Source organism: Cucurbita pepo, chromosome 17 (assembly GCF_057944985.1).
Source record: "Cucurbita pepo subsp. pepo isolate OVF chromosome 17, ASM5794498v1, whole genome shotgun sequence".
Lineage (NCBI taxonomy): Eukaryota > Viridiplantae > Streptophyta > Magnoliopsida > Cucurbitales > Cucurbitaceae > Cucurbita > Cucurbita pepo.
In genome coordinates, this window is record NC_141814.1 from 2,215,064 (window position 1) to 2,234,427 (window position 19,364).

Here is a 19,364-nt window from a genome sequence, read left to right on the forward strand (position 1 = left end):
ATTATATTTAATTTATTATACTTAAAGAATAAAAAAACCGACATTATTACATTACAATTCCTTCCTTCTGATGAGTTAGTACGAGCTTATTCATGCAGATATGCGCTCTTCCAATAGGAATCATTTTTTGAAAGATTCTGCGTGGATCTCCGAGATCCTTTCGACAATCTATGTTGTGTTGAAGGGATGTATATATGATCTGATTGATTGTGTAAAACCCACGGTAGCATCGAAATCGGGAAAGTATACAAAAAAAAAAAAAAAAAAAAAAAACAATTATTTTTATATTATGTTAGTATTAGTTAGTGATTTCGCGTAGATGAGCCATTTCTTTCATGATGAAAAGTTGGCAAACCGTCTTCCATTTTATCTATGTGGATCGAGAAAAAAGGGGGCTCGGGTGAAAGAAAAAATTAAAGGAAAAAAAACGTTTGAATTCCTAAATTAAAACAAATATGGTAACGTTCCAATAATTTTGTTAATATTAATTATCCACATTATTAACGTATCATTGTACCAAAACAAATCCATTGAAAAGGAAACAAAACGTTTTTTTTTTTTTTGTTAATATTAAAAATTAATTCCAATAAAAAATTTATTTCCTTTTCTAAAATCCCTTCACTATTTAAGTAAATCTCCCATTGCTTCTCCGATCACCAATTATCATCAATTATCATCAATGGCTCTAATTTTCTCTCTAATTTTCTTAATCTCCTCCGCCGTCTTCGCCGCTGCCAGCGGTGATTATGGCTTCTCCGTCGAAATGATCCACCGTGACTCCCCCAAGTCTCCTATGTACAACCCATCGGAGACCCATTACCACCGTCTAGCTAACACCCTCCGCCGCTCCATCCTTCTTAACAAAGCGGTGGCGCTGTTAGACACGGCGGAGGCGCCAATGTTCAATGACAGAGGAGAATATCTTGTGGAGGTATCACTTGGAACGCCGCCGTTTCCAATCCTAGCCATTGCTGATACAGGAAGCGACATCGTTTGGACGCAATGCCAACCATGCCCAAAATGCTACGAGCAAACCGCGCCGATGTTTGACCCGAGCAAATCGTCGACTTACAAGATAATCCCCTGTTCCTCGCCGAGTTGCGCGTTGGCTGGACAAGAACGTTCTTGCTCCGATCGGTCTGAGTGTCAGTACTCGATTAGTTACGGGGATGGGTCCCACAGCAACGGCGATTTTGCGGTTGATACCGTCACCATGGGGTCCACCTCTGGTCGCCCCGTGGCGTTTCCTCGTACTGTGGTTGGTTGTGGCCACGACAGTGGTGGTACTTTTAGTACTAATGTTTCCGGGATTGTTGGACTTGGTCGAGGTCCGGCGTCGCTCGTCCCGCAGATGGGTGCCGCCTCCGGCGGCAAATTTTCGTACTGTTTGACTCCGATCGGCGACTCGGCTGAGTCGAGCAAGCTGAACTTCGGCTCTAATGCTCAAGTAGCCGGCTCTGGAACTGTCTCGACTCCGATTAAAACCAGTGACCGTTTCAATTCCTTTTACTCTCTTAACATAGAAGCTATGAGCGTTGGGGGCAAAAGATTTGAATTTCCGGCGGCTTCCGCCTTGGGCGACGGAGCAAATGTCATTATCGACTCCGGCACCACCCTTACTATACTCCCTACAGAGTTCTACTCCACCTTCGCGACGGCGATTTCCGACTCGATAAGCCTTGAGCGAACAGAGGACCCGAATCAATTCTTGGATTTCTGTTTTAAGACCACGAATCTCGACTTTGAAGTGCCGTCCGTGACAGTGCACTTTGAAGGCGCCGATGTCCCCCTCCGTCGTGAAAATGTGTTCGTTATGGTGGCGGAGAATGTTGTTTGCTTGGCCTTCCGCGGTGGCGATGGACAAAGTATTTCCATCTATGGCAACATTGCACAGAACAATTTCCTTGTTGGTTATGATGTTACGAGGAACTCTGTTTCCTTCAAGCAGGCGGATTGTTCCGCTATGTGATTTTTATTTGCCTTCTTGTTATCAGTCATCTATGTTCTTCATTCATTATGAATCGTACCAAATATAATAATATTATTTTCTCTTTTATTATGTGATATATATTGAGTGATATTGTTTTATTAGTAAATATTGTCTATTTTAGTCTGTTATGTATATTATTAGTCTCATGATTTTAAAGTCAGAGATTTTTTTCGGGGATTTCACAATTTTTATCAAACTTGTCAAGTCATTGATTTTGACATGATTCGAGGAAGCAAGTGATATTTTTTATGTGTCATGGTAACCTTATATTAAAAAAAAATGGAAATATAATTTTTATATTAGTATGTACAATAATTTAAAATTATTAGATATCAGCTCTCGGAAATATATGAATAAAAGTTTTAAATTTTAAAAAATATCATAAATTTAAAATCAATTTTATCTCAATAAGATTTTTCTCATTAGCTAAATCAGGTTAAAGATGTTTCGTGGCAATATCCCGCTCACTTATATGTGTGACATACTATGTTATATTATTAAAATTAGAGTTTTTAAAAATGATGTTAAATATTATATTATATTTTTTCTTATAAAATATTATTGAATTTACACGGATGACATTTTTTTAATAAAATTTATAATGAAAATTGTATATATTATTATTTTTTAAATAATATTTATTAAAAAGTATATAAAAAAATGAAAAAAATTCTCTAATATAACCCTATCTCAATGAATTTTTGGTGCGAAATCATTGTTTCGGTTTCACGCGGTTCTGTAGCGTCTTCCAACTTGCTGTCCGTTCCCCTTCACTTTCTTTGCTGGACAGCACTTGCTATTCGTCGGTTATTAGGAGCATCCAAAAACGTTGAAATATAAGTTTCAAATTAAGTTTCGAATTAGTAGATGTTGCCAAGAATTAAAATTAAGAATTAAAATTGAGAAATGAAATGAAAACATACTCAAATACCGGTAAATTTGTTAAAAAAGAAAAAAGAAAAAAAGAAAAAAAGAAAAGAGAAAAAAAAAAGTGGCAAAATCGATCCGCCAAATTCTGCCGGCTCTTAGACCGCAAGCAGCAGTGTCTTCACACGATCAGGTTACTGTTTCTCTCATTTGTTTCCCACCGATTCCGATTCCGGTTCATCATTCGTCGGAAAAATTTCGCTTCTCAGGTCGATCAAGCGCCATATTATCCTAACATCGAATTTGGAGCCGAATTCGAATTGAATCGATTCGACTGAGCATCCATCTTTGTAACAATGACGGAATTTCTTGATTTGGAAGCACAGGATGGCGTCCGGATGCCGTGGAATGTGGTGCCCGGGACGAAGCAAGAAGCTAGCAACTGCATAGTTCCAGTTTCCGCCATGTATACGCCGATCAAAGCCTTCCCGAACATGCCGATGCTACCTTACGCTCCTCTTCGATGTCGTACTTGTCGCGCTATTCTCAATCCGTTTTCTATTGTTGATTTCGCTGCGAAGATCTGGATCTGTCCGTTTTGCTTTCAGCGGAATCATTTCCCTCCTCATTACGCCTCTATTTCCGATGATAACCTTCCGGCGGAGCTATTCCCGCAGTATACTACTATTGAATACGAGTCTTCTGGGGAAACGGTGTCTTCGGTTCCTTCGGTGTTCATGTTTGTGTTGGATACTTGTGTAATTGAAGAGGAGATTGCGTTTTTGAAATCTGCTTTGTCTCAGGCTGTTGATCTGCTTCCTGATAATTCTTTGGTTGGGCTCATTACATATGGTACTTTTGTTCACGTTCATGAATTGGGGTTCGGTCAGATTCCGAAGACGTTTGTGTTTAAGGGCTCCAAGGATGTGTCCAAGGACCAGCTTCTGGAGCAGATGAACTTCTTTCTCAAGAAGCCCAAGCCTCCCACTGGTGTCATTGCTGGCGCGAGAGATGGACTTTCAACTGAGAGCATTTCTCGCTTTCTGCTGCCTAAGTCCGAGTGCGAATTTGCTCTCAATTCCGTATGTATTATAAACTTTGAGATAAAATGACTGTGAGATGCTGTGAATTGAGAATTGAAAATGGTTTTCGAATTAATAGGTTTTGGAGGAGCTGCAGAAAGACCCTTGGGCAGTTCCAGCGGATCAGCGAGCCCCGAGGTGCACTGGCACTGCCCTGAGCATTGCCGCCAGCTTGCTTGGCGCTTGTGTTCCTGGTTCAGGAGCAAGAATCTTAGCATTTGTTGGTGGGCCATCGACTGAAGGACCGGGTGCCGTAAGGATATCTTTTTAATATCATGGCACCAATTGTCGTAACCTTCAAAATTAATTGTTCAATTTTGTTAATTCAGTTGGTTTATATATTTGAATGCATCTCGAATTAGGCTCTCTAATTATTCTTATTTCTTCCTCATTTTCACTTTGTAGATTGTGTCTAAAAATTTATCTGAACCAATTCGGTCTCACAAGGACTTGGATAAAGATTCTGCCCCTCATTTTCATAAAGCTGTGAAGTTCTATGAGGGACTCTCGAAGCAGCTTGTTCATCAAGGACATGTACTTGATCTATTCGCTTGTGCTCTTGACCAGGTAATTTGCACCATTGATATGTCCATTTTGTTCTTAATTTTTCAGGGCGCACTCGCAGGTGAATATTTTGCTAATGCAATGGATGTTCACGGGGTGGGAACTTATAATTTTAGTGATGGTAACATATCATATTAGAAGATACTGTTGATGTATTGAGAGCCCTTACAGAATAGTTTGTTTCTCAAATGTTCCACTTTTTGGAGGATTTATTTGGTTGTGAGGTTGAGCTTCCAATAGTCTAATCTTGAAAAATAAATGTTCCTTAAAGAAGCATTATGTTCTTTAGGATTTATTATTTCTGTTAGATGCTTGCATATATTTTATGGAAGACTAAGCAGTTAGATGAAAAAAGATTATCCAGTGGGAAAGGGAATATGGGAAATTTTCACATTGCAGCTTTAGAATCCTAATTCTTATCCTTAAACGATAATAATTTATTTTATTTCTAATTATAGTTTATAACAGACATTGATGTTCCATTGTTCATTTGCACGTGTTTTGAGATTACATAATTTTAATGTACATATGTTATTTAGGTCGGTATTGCTGAAATTAAAGTTGCAGTTGAAAAGACTGGAGGGCTTGTTGTGCTTGCAGAAAGTTTTGGCCACTCAGTTTTTAAGGATTCACTTAAACGTGTTTTTTCGGGTGAATATGATCTTGGTTTAGCATCAAAGTAAGCTTTTCACTTAAATGTGTTTAAGGCACATGTCCTCTTGATTTTAGTTTTTTGTACTTTCCCATTTGCATTAGTGTTACTCAGGACATATATCTTCTAATATGTAGAAAAAATTATAAGTTCAATCTTGTAATTGTACATTTTTATTTGCTGCCCCTTTCTTGGAATAGTAAAGATATCTGATTGTTTTTGTTTATGATTCATATCTATTTCAGACTGCCAATTTATAGATGTATTTGTGACATTTTAATCAGAACCTACATTTGTTGAGGGTTGAGGCCTAGGCTTGTGATTGATGTCCTGAACCAGTTGGTGTTAGCTGGTATGGTAAAGGTGTGGTTGAGGGTTTTAATGTGGGGACGGAGAGTCTGGATTGGTTACAACTTCATTTTGCAGATATACTTTTTTTTTTTTAGAAGGAAAGAACCATTACCAATCTAAATTGTTTTTTTTTGTCCTTTGAAACTCTCTGGTCTTCAAATAAATTGGCAATAGTGATTCCTCCAAGTTGACCTATTGGGCTTCTATGGTCAAGTGTGAGCTTAGTCAGCTTCCTTGGCCTTATCTAGGATTTTCTTTTGGGAGTAAAGTGAGAAGTGTGCCTTTTTGGAACCTGGTGGTGGAGAAAGTCCATCAACGACCATCTTCTTGAGGAAATGGCCTTCTTTTCCAAGGGAGGGAGACTTACTTTGGTTTATTCATTGCTAAGTATCCCTATATACTTTCTTTCCTTGTTTAGAATTCACGTTTCTGTTTGTAAAAGCATTGGCAGTTCATCGAGGATTTTCTTGTGGGACAGAGTGAATAAGGATGGTGGGTCCCACCTAATCAAGTGGGAAGCTGTTTTGAAGCTGATGGAGTTTGGTGCTTTAGGTATTGATAACTTGAGATTATGTAATGAGTTTTTTTTTTGGCAAAATGGTGGTGAAATTTCTTTCAAGTAATCAAATGCTTTGTGATGTAGGAATGTGGTGAGTAAGTATGGACCACATCCTTTTGAGTGGGTTTCAAGTTGTAGGTTCAAGGGTATGGGTTCAAGAAAACACCTCAGGGCTGCTATACTTTCAGACTCCCCTTTTTTCTCCTAGTTTGTTAAATGCTTGGTTGGGGTGGTTCAAAAACCTATTTTTTGGAGGATTCCTCGGTGGGTGACAAGCCCCTTTGTACTTTGCTTCCATAGTTTTATCACCTTTCAGATAAGAGGTTGCAGTTGGTAGCCGTTTCTATGCATTCCTTCGATAAGTCATGTTGCTTTCCTTTGGTTTTCATTGCCCCCCTCACTTATCAAGAGATATTGGAGGTTGTTACCCTTCTTACTGTCATTTTCGATCAGGTGATCTGTCATGAGAGAAGGGACTCCTGAATTTGGATCCCAGCACAACCGATGATTTCCCCTTTGGACTTTTTTCCCCATGGCCTTTGCTTCCTTCTCCCTCCCAGGGTGCTTCTATGCTATGGCCTCTTTGGAAGGTTAAGATTTCTAAGAAACTGAAGTCCTTTGCTTCATAATTGTTGAAACTAATGTTAAATATAGGAATTCTAAATTAGGGAATTATCATTTTTTCTTTAATATATAATATGTGAAACCTAAAATTTAGGGGTTTTGATTAGATTAGATTAGTTTTTCCATATATTTATTGAGTTGTATCATAAGTTATAAAGAACGAATAAATATATCAGAAACCTGTCTTGCATGAGAGAATGACCACTCAGGACCATCTAGGCAGACATTCTCCTTTTGTGTTGCACCTGCCATAGTGTGTTATTTTCAGCCAGCAAGAGGAGAACCTTTACTGTTTCCTATGAGTTGTTGTTCTATGATTGGTGAGGTACTCTTTAATCCTCCTTTTGAGAGAAGGGAAGAGTTCTGTTGTAGGCTTGTTTTTTCACTATATTGAGAGAATAATATGAACTTTAGAGGGGCTGAAAAATCTTGGGAGGAGGTTGACAGATGGTTAGGTTTAACACTTCTTTATGGATGTCTGTTAATTGAACTTTTTATAATTACTAGCTTGGTCTAATTTTTTTTAGATTGAAGTCTGTTCTTGTAGCTAGTGTTTGGACTCCTATCCTAGAACATTTTTCTATGCTTTGTACATTCTTTCATTTTCTACATGAATCTCGGTCATTAAGCAGACATTTTAAATAGAACTAAGAATTATGTCTGATAAAATGCTCCATCTTTATTTGGGCAGAAAAATATGATTTGTAAGTTTGTAATGAGATACTTATTAGTTAATCATTTCCTGAGTTGCTTTTTTCATCAAAGCCCCGGGAGATGCTTTGTGGAGAAGGGACATGGAATTCATTGTATATGTAGTCTAGTCGGGGAGTTAAATTTTATTTTTTGGAAGACTTTGATTAACAATTAGGATTATTCAAGATTAATCAAAGCTTCCACATTTACTTTCATTCAAGTTATATTATTTAACAATGCTGCGTGTTTCTAGCTGTTAACTTCTTACTTTTTATCTTCCTCTTTTACTATTGTTGCAGTGGTATATTTGAGATCAATTGCTCAAAGGATATCAAAGTTCAGGGTGTTATTGGTCCTTGTGCCTCTCTTGAAAAGGTACTGCCTAAGGAATAAAGAAAGCCTGCCTCTTCTTTTCAAATGTTTTGCATCTTTGAAGTTCATTTTGTGTGCTTTTGTGCAGAAAGGTCCGTTGTGCTCAGACACTGTCATTGGTCAAGGAAATACAAGTGCATGGAAAATGTGTGGCTTTGATAAAGCAACAACTTTGAGTCTCATATTTGAAATTGTTAAAAAAGAGACCTCAGATGCTACTGTTCAATCTGCCAGCAATCAGTTTTACTTTCAATTTTTGACGTAGTATGAAACATAAACTTTATCTTTCTAGCTATTTCATATGGTATGTTTAAGTGGATGGAATCCTTTCTTACTTTATTCAGATTTGTTTCCAGTTATCAAAACAGCAGTGGTCAAATGAGACTCCGTGTTACAACCCTTTCTAGGAGATGGGTTGCTGGACCTGGAAGCATACAGGTGAGTGTTTGCCTCCCTACTTGTAGATTGTGTCTGGGAGATGATTTGGGTGTACGGGAGCTTTTTTTAGTAACTTTTGTCTGCTTTTACTAATAACTTTCTGGTTCCTCGTAAAGCTTAAGTACCCATTGTAAAATTTGTAATCTCTATCCACAAGAATTTGATTTTGGAAGGAAGAATTAATTTAGATCCTAAATTAAAATAAAACAAGGGAAAACAACTATAAGAAATAATCGACCTGACATGATCTCACTGAATTTTTGTTTTAGAAAGCAGAAAGCTGTTTTCCACATTAATGCCATTGAATTTAAAGGTCACATGCTTAACATGTACACTGTATTTTATTTCGATTAGGATGAAGGTGCTGATGAGTAGGTTATGAAGGAGTGTTTTGGAAGTTTTTAACTATCATATAGTTGCCCCTAGGATCATCAAGAATTTCAGCCTAACTCCTAACTTCAAAGATAACGCCAGAAACTTGGCTGGGACTGTGGGGTTCGTGTGGAAACATTTTCAAGAATTTGAACTGAAAGGAATTGAAGAGTGTATAACTTCGACAGAAACTTAGAAAGTGATTGAAGAGTGTTTTGTTTTCATGCCTGGCTTTCTCTTGGTATATTTTGTACAAGCATTTTGTAATTGTTTTCTCTTCCATTACTGTAAATTGGATGGCCAAACCACTATATATAGCATGTGAGGGTGTTCTGTTTCCTTTTCTGTCCATTCCCACTATGAAGATTGGACAACGATGGAATGCAGTGACCTTGAATTACATAAACTTGAATTTGGGGAAGGAGGATGAAGTTTAATTTCCCAATGGTTTTTATTTTATTTATTTATTTTATATTTAACTTCTTTTATTAATTTTTAAAGATGGTTAATTTTCAATTACAAAGTTACTAATTCTTTAAATAATTATAGTTTTAATTACAAGAAGTTTTTAGTTGCTGAAGAAAACTGTGGACTACACATTCTCTTCATACACTGTACATTCCCATGGTAGAAAATTGTTAGTTTTAAGATGGTAATGTAGTGTACTGGATAATCCCATGCAGGGTACATTTCCATCACTAATTTGTATAAAATATGTACTTTGTATTCTTTTATTCTCCTCAAAAGAGACTAAGAGACGACATATTGGCTACTTCTCTATCAAAGTGGAAATCCTGGAATAAAAGAAGGTACAGAAACAGTGTAGGCATGTTTTTGGTTGGGAGAAGATGATAAAGGAAGATGGTCCAAGATTTTGGGGGTTGAGTCAGACCAAATACAGAAATGACAACGAGCAATCTCACACCTAAACTGTGCCCGCCTAGGAAACTTTGGAAAGTCACCAATTAATGCCAGTTGTAGAACATTTCTTCCTATTAATGTTCAAATTGGATATAGACTAAAACAATTGGGGCTAATTCAGATTAGTGAAAGAATCCTCCCTCAAGGAAAAAGAATGATGTACATCCGCAAATTGCAAACGAATGGGATGAACCATGTCTCTTTCCTCTCCTTCAACTAAATCTCTTTCCATCCACCTTGAAATAAGTCCACTAATCACATCCGTTGCCAAAATGAGAAGACAATTAGATAGAGGATCACCTTGCCCAAGCTTCCTACAAGCGAAAAAATTTACCTTTGACTTGCCATTAATTAGATTAGAAATGATAGTCGAGCATTATCGACTTCCAACTTAAGCTCTCTATACAAACCAAAAACCTTTGTCCACTAGATCTTGTCTGAAAATTCTCCACCAGCATGATTGTAAGCCTTTTCACAATCAATTTTAGAAACAATACCTTTCTTCTTATGAGACTTCTAATCCTTGATAGCCTTGTTGGCAATAAGGACCTCATCAAGAAGCTACCTCTTGGGCATACAAACAGTAAATATACAGGAAATGGTGTGGATCAAGGCCTTTTTTATTCTATACACTAAAACCTTAGTGATAATTCTATAGGAGCTAGTAGGCCTAAAATCCTCTCTGTAGACCATTGACAGAACGCGAGAGTCTCTTTCAGACCTAGAGTCAATAATACCGGCCTTGTAACATTCTCATAAATTCCTTAAATATAAGTTAATCTTGTTGATCTCCCAATTGTGTAAGAAGACCATTGGTAGTTTAAAAGAAGAAATTTTCACTTTTGTTATAGGACTTGATTGCGGGGTTTGACCAAGAAGCTGCTGCTGCAGTCATGGCACGTCTAGTTTCCTTCAAGATGGAAAATGAGGTAATCATCTTTTAATTTTCTAGTTTTTAAATCCTGAATTGTAGTAATCATCTTTTAATTTTCTAGTTTTTAATTGGTAATCATCTTGTTCTATAGTTTTGGACTTGTATGGATAAATCTGGAATCGTAGTAATAATGACATTTTCTGAAATGTTTATGCAAAAATAATGTGTAGTAGATGTTTCATCCTTCAATTTATAACGCATTTTCAAGGATTACAGTATGTACTCTTAAGAATCAGTTCAGTGAAAAATGCAAAAGTTGAATAATGCCTTCTCAGGACTTGTTATTTTGTTATATCATCAGCTCTTTGTTAGGAGTTCGGGCTTCATAATTCAGGCTATATCACTACGTACGAGTATGAACATTTTAACACCTGTAGTATAAGCAAACAATTTAAGTCGCAAAACAGTTGAATTGGAAAACATTGTCTGTCGGGGGAGTTCTCTGGGCATTATATCTGGTAACGGAGTTGAATATATTTTGATATAGGATGATAGAAATCGCTAAATGATTATATTAGTGCTGACCAAAATATATTTTGAATATTGATACAGGATGGTAAAAATATATACTTGTATGTAACTTGTTAGCAAAGTTAGTCTTTTCCGTTCTATATTCTTGTTGTACTGCAACAGTTTGTTTTTTGCTATTATGTTTTAATATTGGAAAGTTGCAACTGGTATCCAGGCAGAGTTTGATCCTATAAGATGGTTGGATAAATCATTGATTCATCTTTGTTCCCGTTTTGGAGATTATCAGAAGGATACTCCATCTTCCTTCAGCTTATCTCCACGTTTTTCAATATTCCCTCAGTTTATCTTTCATTTGCGACGATCTCAGTTTGTGCAGGTATTTATTTGTTTATATACTTGCAATGGGTTTCAATACCAATTTAGTTTAATATTATTATAACCAATATCAGAATACGTCAGTGACATTTTTCTAATTCAATGTGAACTTTGAAGGTTTTTAATAATAGTCCTGATGAGACTGCGTACTTCAGAATGATCCTGAACCGTGAGAATGTTGCTAATTCTGTAGTAATGATCCAACCGTCATTGATTTCTTACACATTTCATTCAGCCCCAGAACCAGTTCTTCTTGATGTAGCTGCCATTGCGGCTGACAGGATTCTCCTACTGGATGCATATTTCACTGTTGTTATCTTCCACGGGGCAACTATTGCCCAATGGAGGAAAGCTGGGTATCATAATCAGCCTGAACATCAGGTATTTCTTTTTCTCGTCGTCACTCTTAGAAGTACTGAATATTTATTCAAATGGTACTGCAGAATTAGCGTGTACATTTTCATTTTGGAGTAAAAGTAATCATGAAAAGTTAATTGAGAAACGACATTAAATAATTGTTATATATGTTGATGACCTGATCTTTCGTTGAGACATCTATTTCTCTGCTCTTCTACTTTCTCAACCCACTTAATTCTTGGAATTTCCTTCTGGCCTGGCATTTCCGCAAGAGTTTTGAGAAGTAATTGAATCATTCAGGCAGTTGTTTCTCCGTGTTGAGACCATATTTCCTCAAAAGACTAGGTTATAGCGTCTGCTCTAGATGATTATCCAGTAATTAGTATGTCATCAATGTCGATATGAGAAATCTCCTCTTCCATTTCTATTTCTGTTGACTTCTTCATATTTATTTTGGACTAGTATAGGGGGCAATTTCAAACTGAAGTGGTTAGCAAGGTGATGGGGATTTCTTTCTGGTCCATTGAATTTTGTTTGTGTCTATGATGGTAGACCGAGGTGCTGATTTTTAACTAACTACAAATTGCTTATGCTTGCTACTTAAAAACAAATTTCACTACTTTTACAGGCGTTTGCCCAGTTGCTGCAAGCTCCTCGGGATGATGTAGATGCAACAATCAAGGAAAGATTTCCAGTACCACGTTTGGTGATCTGTGATCAGCATGGTTCGCAGGTTTGTCCATATCTACTTTTCATACATAGTTCAGTGACCCTGTATATCCCTTTCTTGTTTTACTTATTCTGCTTAATCAAAGGCACTTCTTCATCTGGTCCGTCAACTTCCTTCTTGACTTATGGTCTTGTTTGTGGTAATAATATACTAAGGGGGTTGCCATACAACGCATTAACTGTAATTAGTCATCCCATTTAGTAATCAAGAAAAAGTCGAGCATTTAAAAAGTGAGTGCTTTAATTTTCACATATAATCTCTCGTGTTTATGGAGAAGGCTTCTGATAAGAACCCATGCAGAGGCACGGAGAAGGAAAACCGAACTTGGAAAATATGAAACTCCACAAATAATACGATTTAGGGAAGAGGCTCCAAGGCCAATATTTTATTTTATTTTATTATTATTATCTTTTTTTTGGATAGAAAACAAATATGTATACTCAAAAGTAGACCATACTACAGCCTAAGGGCAAGGGGTAGAGATTACCCCTTCCCCCACAAAACTAGCAAAGAAGAGCCTTCCAATTGTTAATAGTCATTAGAAGGTTTTCCTTACAAAAGATTAAGTATGATTTGGTCAACACCAAGAGGCATTGTGTTGCATCAAAAGCCAAAAAGACTAAAAAAGAGATGACTTATCTTAGAACACCCGGTTGTTCCTTTCCCTCCAAAGGCCTCAAAACAAGTCTCCAAGGCCAATCTAATTCAACTAATTCCTCAATCCAACACACAAAAACCAACTTTCATTGCGAAAGAAAAGAGAAGAAAAATGGAAGGAAAGCTGAATACAAAGTACAAGACTACAAAAAGTAATGTTCCAATTTTGAAAAACGAGAGAAAGGATCTAAAGTTGAAATATTTGTAATTTTAGTCCATATGTAAACAGCAGGATGCTATCTCAAAATCTTAAAATAACTAGAGGAAATGTATAAAAGTGCCCCTCAACTCTACTGGTGAAGTAGTAAAGTTATACTATGGTCCTCAGTTTATTTCCCGTTTTCACCCAAATGTCAAATATTGCTAGTCAAAATCTAACAATGATAACTCATTTCACTTCACCCCAGAAGATTGACTTTGTTGTGGGGTTGTCAACACATCGAACCTCAAGGAGTTTACCTTATGTAGGAAGAAAACATGACTTTGTTTAGTTTATTTTAATGTAATTTAGTTAAATTGTTAATTTTAGTTTGTCATTTTGTTAATTAGTAGTTAGGATCTAATTGCTCTTTCATTATTTTTTATGGATAATAACAGCAATATTTAGATTGTAATATAGTAGTTTTTGAACTTTCCATCAAGGAAATTATGAGTGTTTACTCTCTAGTGAGAGTTTTCCGGTCTTCTTGACATGAATTTCCCCTAATGGATTTGTTTCCATCTTAACAAAAATCGCTGCATAATTACCTCATGCAAGTAACGACCCTCATTTTTAACTCATAACAAGAACATCTGACAACAATTCCAGAACTAGTTTTCCTCTTCTAGTCGTCAAAAGAACCTCATCCACTGACCTGTTCATTACTTCTTTCTGTTTTGGGCGCAGGCACGTTTTCTTCTGGCAAAGCTGAATCCTTCAGCCACCTATAACACTGAGTCTCCCCTTCCCGGCGGAGATATCATCTTCACCGACGATGTCAGCTTCGAAGTCTTCTTAGATCATCTGCAGAGGTTAACCGTCCAATAAAAAAAAAACACAGGTTGGGATTTCTGCAGTTTTGTAACATTGCCTTCTAGTTTGTATAGTAATTTTTCCATTTCCATTGAGCCTAATTCGTTAGCTCGTCGCTCTTTTACATGGAAAAACTTAGATGTTTTCATCCTTTGATGCTTTTAAATTTATGAACCTTAGGAGGGTACTTTTAGGTTAGTGTTCTGAACGAATTTGCTTTCTCTTTTTATAATTCATTGCATGGTGTTATTATCCTGCAATCATAGGGAAGGTGTCCTGAGTTTGTAATTTTTGTTGAATAGGAAATTTTATGAATAAGATAGACTTCGCTGTCACAATCATATATTTTGATTTTCGAAGTGATTATTCTCCATTTTATTGCTTATTGCTCATTCAAATAGTCAACTTGAGCACAGGACAGGAGACATTAATAGCCTTCTCTAAATCTTCTTCGAACTTCTGAATATTACTTTGTATGAAAGAATAAAAAAAAAAACTCATCCAAATGGGATTTCTTTTTCAATCGTGTGGCGTCGTCATCTTGACACGCTCACGACCAGTCTTAAGGGAATCAAGCCCCATATATATTTTTCGTTCTAGCTTTGTGGCTTCATTAGACCTTAGGCGAGCTTTGTCTTTGCCAAACAAACATTGTTGGTGCGGAATCTAAGCTTGTTCGATCACACACCGTCTGCGTGTATATGTTCAATCGTATGCGACACAACCGATATTTCTTGCTTGAATAGTTACCTGGATTAGAAATTCATTGATTTGATCTCTACATCAATTTCTTCATTACCAGAAAGGTCCAGAAGGCAACCATGAATTAGAATCGGGATGGCAATGCTCGGTTGGGTTGGGCCTTCATTTTGGATGCCATATTGGGCCATATGGATACGTTTCTGAAGCCCAATCCAGTGTAGAACATGTCCGGTTTTTTGCTTCTAGAAATTAAGTTCAGAAATACTATCACACAGACCCAAGTTTTTACTTTTCACTTGGTTTCAATTTATGTTTGGTTTAAAAAATAAAAATAAAAAAAAGAAGGAAAAAAGCTTTATCAAATTTTAAAAACTAATATTTTTTTTAAAAAATAAATGTGGAGATGAGGTGAATAATAATAAGTGTTTTATCTATCAAACGGACAAAGGGGTAAATAAGTTGCTTCTCCTACGATATGACCATTCATTTTTGTTACCTTTCGAACATCAATCTCAATGTTTAAATACAATATATCACATATATATTTTCATATAATAATAAGATATTGAAGTCAGATGATACGAATTTTTATAACAAGAAAATGAGCTATTAAAGAAAAAAAAAAGTTAAAAAACATTTTTAGTTGAAAAGATATCTCTCAAATTTTAAAAGTAACGTTAATACTTTAACTATAGGGACGAAAATCATCTATCACCGGTATCCATTGTTCGAATTCCTTATGATATGCAACTGAAACAAGTTCTTGCGAATGGGAAAAGGGGCGGTTTGAATGTGGGGCTGTTCTTATTTTACCCGAAGGGTTTGAATTAGCCCCCTCCCATCTTTTCTTTAATCTCGGGAGAAATACGATCGGGGGCTAATTCAAACCCTTCAGGTAAAATAAGAACAGTCCCCACATTCAAACCGCCCATTTCCCCATTAGCAAGAACTTGGTTTAGTTGCATATCACAAAGAATTTGAACAACTGCTTAAAATACAGTATCAAGAACTTCGATATCTACAGGCTTATTAGCTAAATAGCAGTTGATGCAGACAATACGGCCGGTTGCTTCTCGTTAGCTAAAAATTTAGGTATTTTAAGAAAGTTTAAAAAGTGTTATGGAGAGTCCTAAGATAATCTTTTTTATTATTAATTTACCCATTTAAGAAAGCAGAATAAGACAGGAAAATGGCTCTGAATTATTTTATTTTTTTTATTTTTTAATGGGTGGAAGAAAAACGAGGGAAAAAAAAAAGACGAAATTCTATTTTATTTTGTGTTGTTTATTTAATCGATGTTTAATTATTAATTTGATATAATAAACAACAATACATTTACACTAAAACAGTGGATTTAGTTTAATTAATAAATCAGCAAAGGAAATATAAAAAAAACTATAAAATAATCATATTAAAGTGTGATGTGATCATAATTAATATTATAAAAAATTGGTCAATAAACTTTTCATAAAAAATAATTTTCCATTTTAATTTTTTTCCAAAAATATAAAAAAAGTTATACTACTTACTATAAGTTTCAATTTTAAACTTATAAATTATTTAAATTAAATAAAAATTAAAACTTATTTAAAATGTTTTTTTTTAATTAGTTCAAGTAAATATTAATATATTTTAAAAATGTCAACTCATAGAAAATAATATTTGTAAATGTCATATTACACTTCTTTATTCAACTTTATTGACCTTATTGGATTGTCCTCCGTTTGAAAAACATTTAATACTTTGAACAAAAGTGCCGTTAAGTTAGATTGTAACTTTGTTTTCGAGTTAGTTGGGTTGACCCGACAAAAAAATTGTCAACCGGTAAAACGATCCGAATGATTAGCTTTTTAAAAATTCAACTCAACCAAAACCGAAAAATATCTGATCCAACTCAACTTTTATGATTTGGGTTGAGTAGTTCGAATTGACTGAGTTATCGGGTCTTATGAACACGCTTAAATAAATTAATTTTTTTCTCACAATTTACAAACGGTAAATATGGAGTACGAAGATTTGAACCTTAAAGAAGTTTATGCGACGGACGAATATATAATTAAAAAATTAATTGAGTGTTGTTTGTTCTTCATATGCTTCAAGAGTAGTTGACTTAATTATTTAATGAAACTATACAACTCACTAATTAAAATTAAAATAATAATTAAAACCCTAATTATTATTTAATTATTTTATTAGGTTAAATTACATCTCTAATTTTAATTTTAATCTTAATTTTTATATTTTAAAATATTTTAATCTATGTCTTTGATTGGGTCTAGGGTTTCGGGATCATACCCGACTCGAATCCAACTCGGTTCATCGTCTTCTTCACCTAAATCATCGCAACCTTTTATTCTCTCCTACGACAATAATTTCGACAACCCTTGTCCTAAAATTGTAGATTATCCCCTGCAAAGCCAATTATGAGAAACATTGAAGCGAGATGTTAATCTATAATTTTAGGGTTCGTCCTCGATTGATTGTTTTTGTGGGGAATAAGACCAACCTCGCTAGTTGCTAGAGGAAGTAGGGTGGCTTCCATGGGTGCGACCACGATTAGTGGCTGTAAATGTTGTAGGAGTGGAGTCAGAGAACTCAAGGGAGCGCTGAAACAACTCAAAACCTTCCGCTTTAGAGACTAAATCTACCAAACAAGGGAGCTCCAAATCGGGAGAGGCAAAAGATTTGGAAGGAGAATAAGTACCGAATGAACTATACGGTAAAAAAAACGAGGGAGAGATATTCTATGGTTGTGTAAATTCCACTGAATCGTTCGAATTCTAAAAACCACCGACGACCATTTTTCTTTTCAATTCTCAGCTATAACGATGTTAATATCACACTCCTCGTCTAAGGTTATTAGGAATACGACCAAATAATTTAAAATAATCAATTCCACTTATAAAAGCACAATACTTCTTTTCCCAAAAGAATATATTATTTATATAATAATGTTGCCCTATGCTTGTAATTATATTAAGATAAGGGTTGAAATGTATATAATATGCCCACTTGTGACATCTAATAATAAAATATATATATAACTCACAATTATATTTTAGTAATTTTGTATACTTAAAAACTTTATATTATAATAAATTTATATGCTTTTTTCATAATGCTTTCTCTTTCCTCTATACCTTTTATTTTTCTATTTGTTCTAGGGTTTCACACACACCCATATAGTTTATAATAATTAATTCCTTTCCCAAAAAGAATTACATTGTTGGCCCTTTTATTATTTTAAATTATTTTTTCACCCCTGGTTTTTTTCCTGTTCATCTTTGAGTGTTTAAGTTTCTCTCAGTATCTTCTGTTTATGGCTACTTTAAACTTAGGCTCCGCTTCTCACTTTGTTGATCAGCTTCAGCAACAACGCCCTGATCTCCACCTACAAACGCCGCCAAATTCCGACCATGTTACTAATCTCAACCACTACAACGGCGGTGGCTCTGGTGGCAGCAGTGGCGGTGATGTCATGGTTCGTAGACCTAGGGGTCGCCCGGCCGGGTCGAAGAACAAGCCGAAGCCGCCTGTAATCATCACGCGCGAGAGTGCTAATACACTTCGAGCTCATATCTTGGAGGTTGGTAGCGGCTGCGATGTGTTTGAGGCGATAGCCACTTATGCACGACGGCGACAACGGGGGATCTGCGTGTTGAGTGGAAGTGGGATCGTGAATAATGTTAGCTTGCGTCAACCGACGGCAACTGGGTCGGTGTTGACGCTTCAAGGGAGGTTTGAGATTTTATCGCTATCGGGATCGTTTCTTCCACCACCAGCTCCACCGGGTGCTACTAGTCTCACGATCTTTTTAGCTGGAGGACAAGGACAGGTAAATTAAATCATCACTCAACTCAAAAGCTTGACCTAAATTTTTTTTTCGTCAAAAGAATTATAATTGAAGGGATGGTGGGTGGGATTCAAAATTTAGATCTAATACCCCTCTCGATTCGGGTAAATCTAATCTTTTAAACCTATTCTTAATAAGGTCGTCGGAGGGAATGTCGTGGGAGCTTTGATGGCTTCGGGGCCGGTCATCATCATAGCGTCATCATTTAGTAACGTAGCGTATGAGAGGTTGCCATTGGAGGAAGAAGAGTTGCCGATGCAGGCAGGTGGTGGAGACGGGGACGGAGGAGATGGTGGTGACGATGGTCACAACAACCCTTTTCCCGACGCATCTTCGGGTTTGCCCTTTCTTAATCTTCCTATGAACATGCCCAATCAAAATCAATTTTTCGGTTGAAGGATTGATAGAAAATTCACGAGCTTCAATAATTTTCACTCCCAAATCTTTTTTTCTTCTGTTTTAGTCTCTTTCTGTGTTTGTGTCTCGTGTTATGAAACTTGTTGATCATTCTTCAAGTGTATCTATCTTTGCTTTGTAAGATAAGATTAATGAGATTGATTTGAATTTTATTGAGTTAATTGAAATCTCGTTAGATCTAATCGAGTTAAATTACGATAAATAATTCTAGAATTTAGTCCTCGTTCGATGTATAAGTATGGTCGATGTAAGTTTCTCAGGCTTGTCGAATTGAGGTCGGGAGAAGATTTTAGACCTACTAGCTGAAAACTTGGAAGCTCAATCAACCTCGTATTGAAGTTTTTCGATTTGATCGATTCCATCGAGTGTGA

At 36.0% G+C, this 19,364-nt stretch overlaps 3 protein-coding genes across 4 annotated transcripts; all 3 read left to right on the forward strand.

Annotated features, from left to right (window-relative positions):
- The first annotated feature begins 679 nt into the window (after window positions 1-679).
- LOC111778726 (aspartic proteinase CDR1-like) lies at window positions 680-1,969 on the forward strand. Its single transcript, XM_023658702.2, has one exon. The coding sequence runs from the start codon at window positions 680-682 to the stop codon at window positions 1,967-1,969; it is 1,290 nt and encodes a 429-aa protein (XP_023514470.2).
- A 983-nt stretch (window positions 1,970-2,952) lies between these two features.
- LOC111778623 (Sec23/Sec24 protein transport family protein) lies at window positions 2,953-14,380 on the forward strand. Of its 2 annotated transcripts, XM_023658554.2 has the most exons (13): window positions 2,953-3,050; window positions 3,127-3,939; window positions 4,019-4,192; window positions 4,345-4,506; window positions 5,043-5,182; window positions 7,682-7,757; window positions 7,843-8,018; window positions 8,111-8,192; window positions 10,337-10,414; window positions 11,105-11,266; window positions 11,383-11,646; window positions 12,251-12,355; window positions 13,896-14,380. In XM_023658554.2, exons 2-13 carry the CDS (start codon window positions 3,214-3,216, stop codon window positions 14,034-14,036), a joined length of 2,286 nt encoding a protein of 761 aa, XP_023514322.1. In that variant the 5' UTR covers window positions 2,953-3,050; window positions 3,127-3,213; the 3' UTR covers window positions 14,037-14,380. The 2 variants fall into 2 exon arrangements, with proteins under 2 accessions (XP_023514322.1, XP_023514321.1); XM_023658553.2 differs by having other exon boundaries at window positions 2,970-3,939.
- A 3,606-nt stretch (window positions 14,381-17,986) lies between these two features.
- LOC111779234 (AT-hook motif nuclear-localized protein 23-like) lies at window positions 17,987-19,139 on the forward strand. The gene is made up of 2 exons (XM_023659340.2): window positions 17,987-18,558; window positions 18,715-19,139. Exons 1-2 carry the CDS (start codon window positions 18,043-18,045, stop codon window positions 18,970-18,972), a joined length of 774 nt encoding a protein of 257 aa, XP_023515108.2. The 5' UTR covers window positions 17,987-18,042; the 3' UTR covers window positions 18,973-19,139.
- The last annotated feature ends 225 nt before the right edge of the window (window positions 19,140-19,364 follow it).

Bases quoted from the DNA above. Each gene is read 5' to 3' on its own strand.
- LOC111779234 (XM_023659340.2), top strand. From the start codon at position 18,043: ATGGCTACTTTAAACTTAGGCTCCGCTTCTCACTTTGTTGATCAGCTT. The intron at 18,559-18,714 runs GTAAATTAAATC...ATTCTTAATAAG, and splicing joins TAGCTGGAGGACAAGGACAG to GTCGTCGGAGGGAATGTCGT.
- LOC111778726 (XM_023658702.2), top strand. From the start codon at position 680: ATGGCTCTAATTTTCTCTCTAATTTTCTTAATCTCCTCCGCCGTCTTC.
- LOC111778623 (XM_023658554.2), top strand. From the start codon at position 3,214: ATGACGGAATTTCTTGATTTGGAAGCACAGGATGGCGTCCGGATGCCG. The intron at 4,193-4,344 runs GTAAGGATATCT...TTCACTTTGTAG, and splicing joins CGACTGAAGGACCGGGTGCC to ATTGTGTCTAAAAATTTATC. The intron at 12,356-13,895 runs GTTTGTCCATAT...TTTTGGGCGCAG, and splicing joins GTGATCAGCATGGTTCGCAG to GCACGTTTTCTTCTGGCAAA.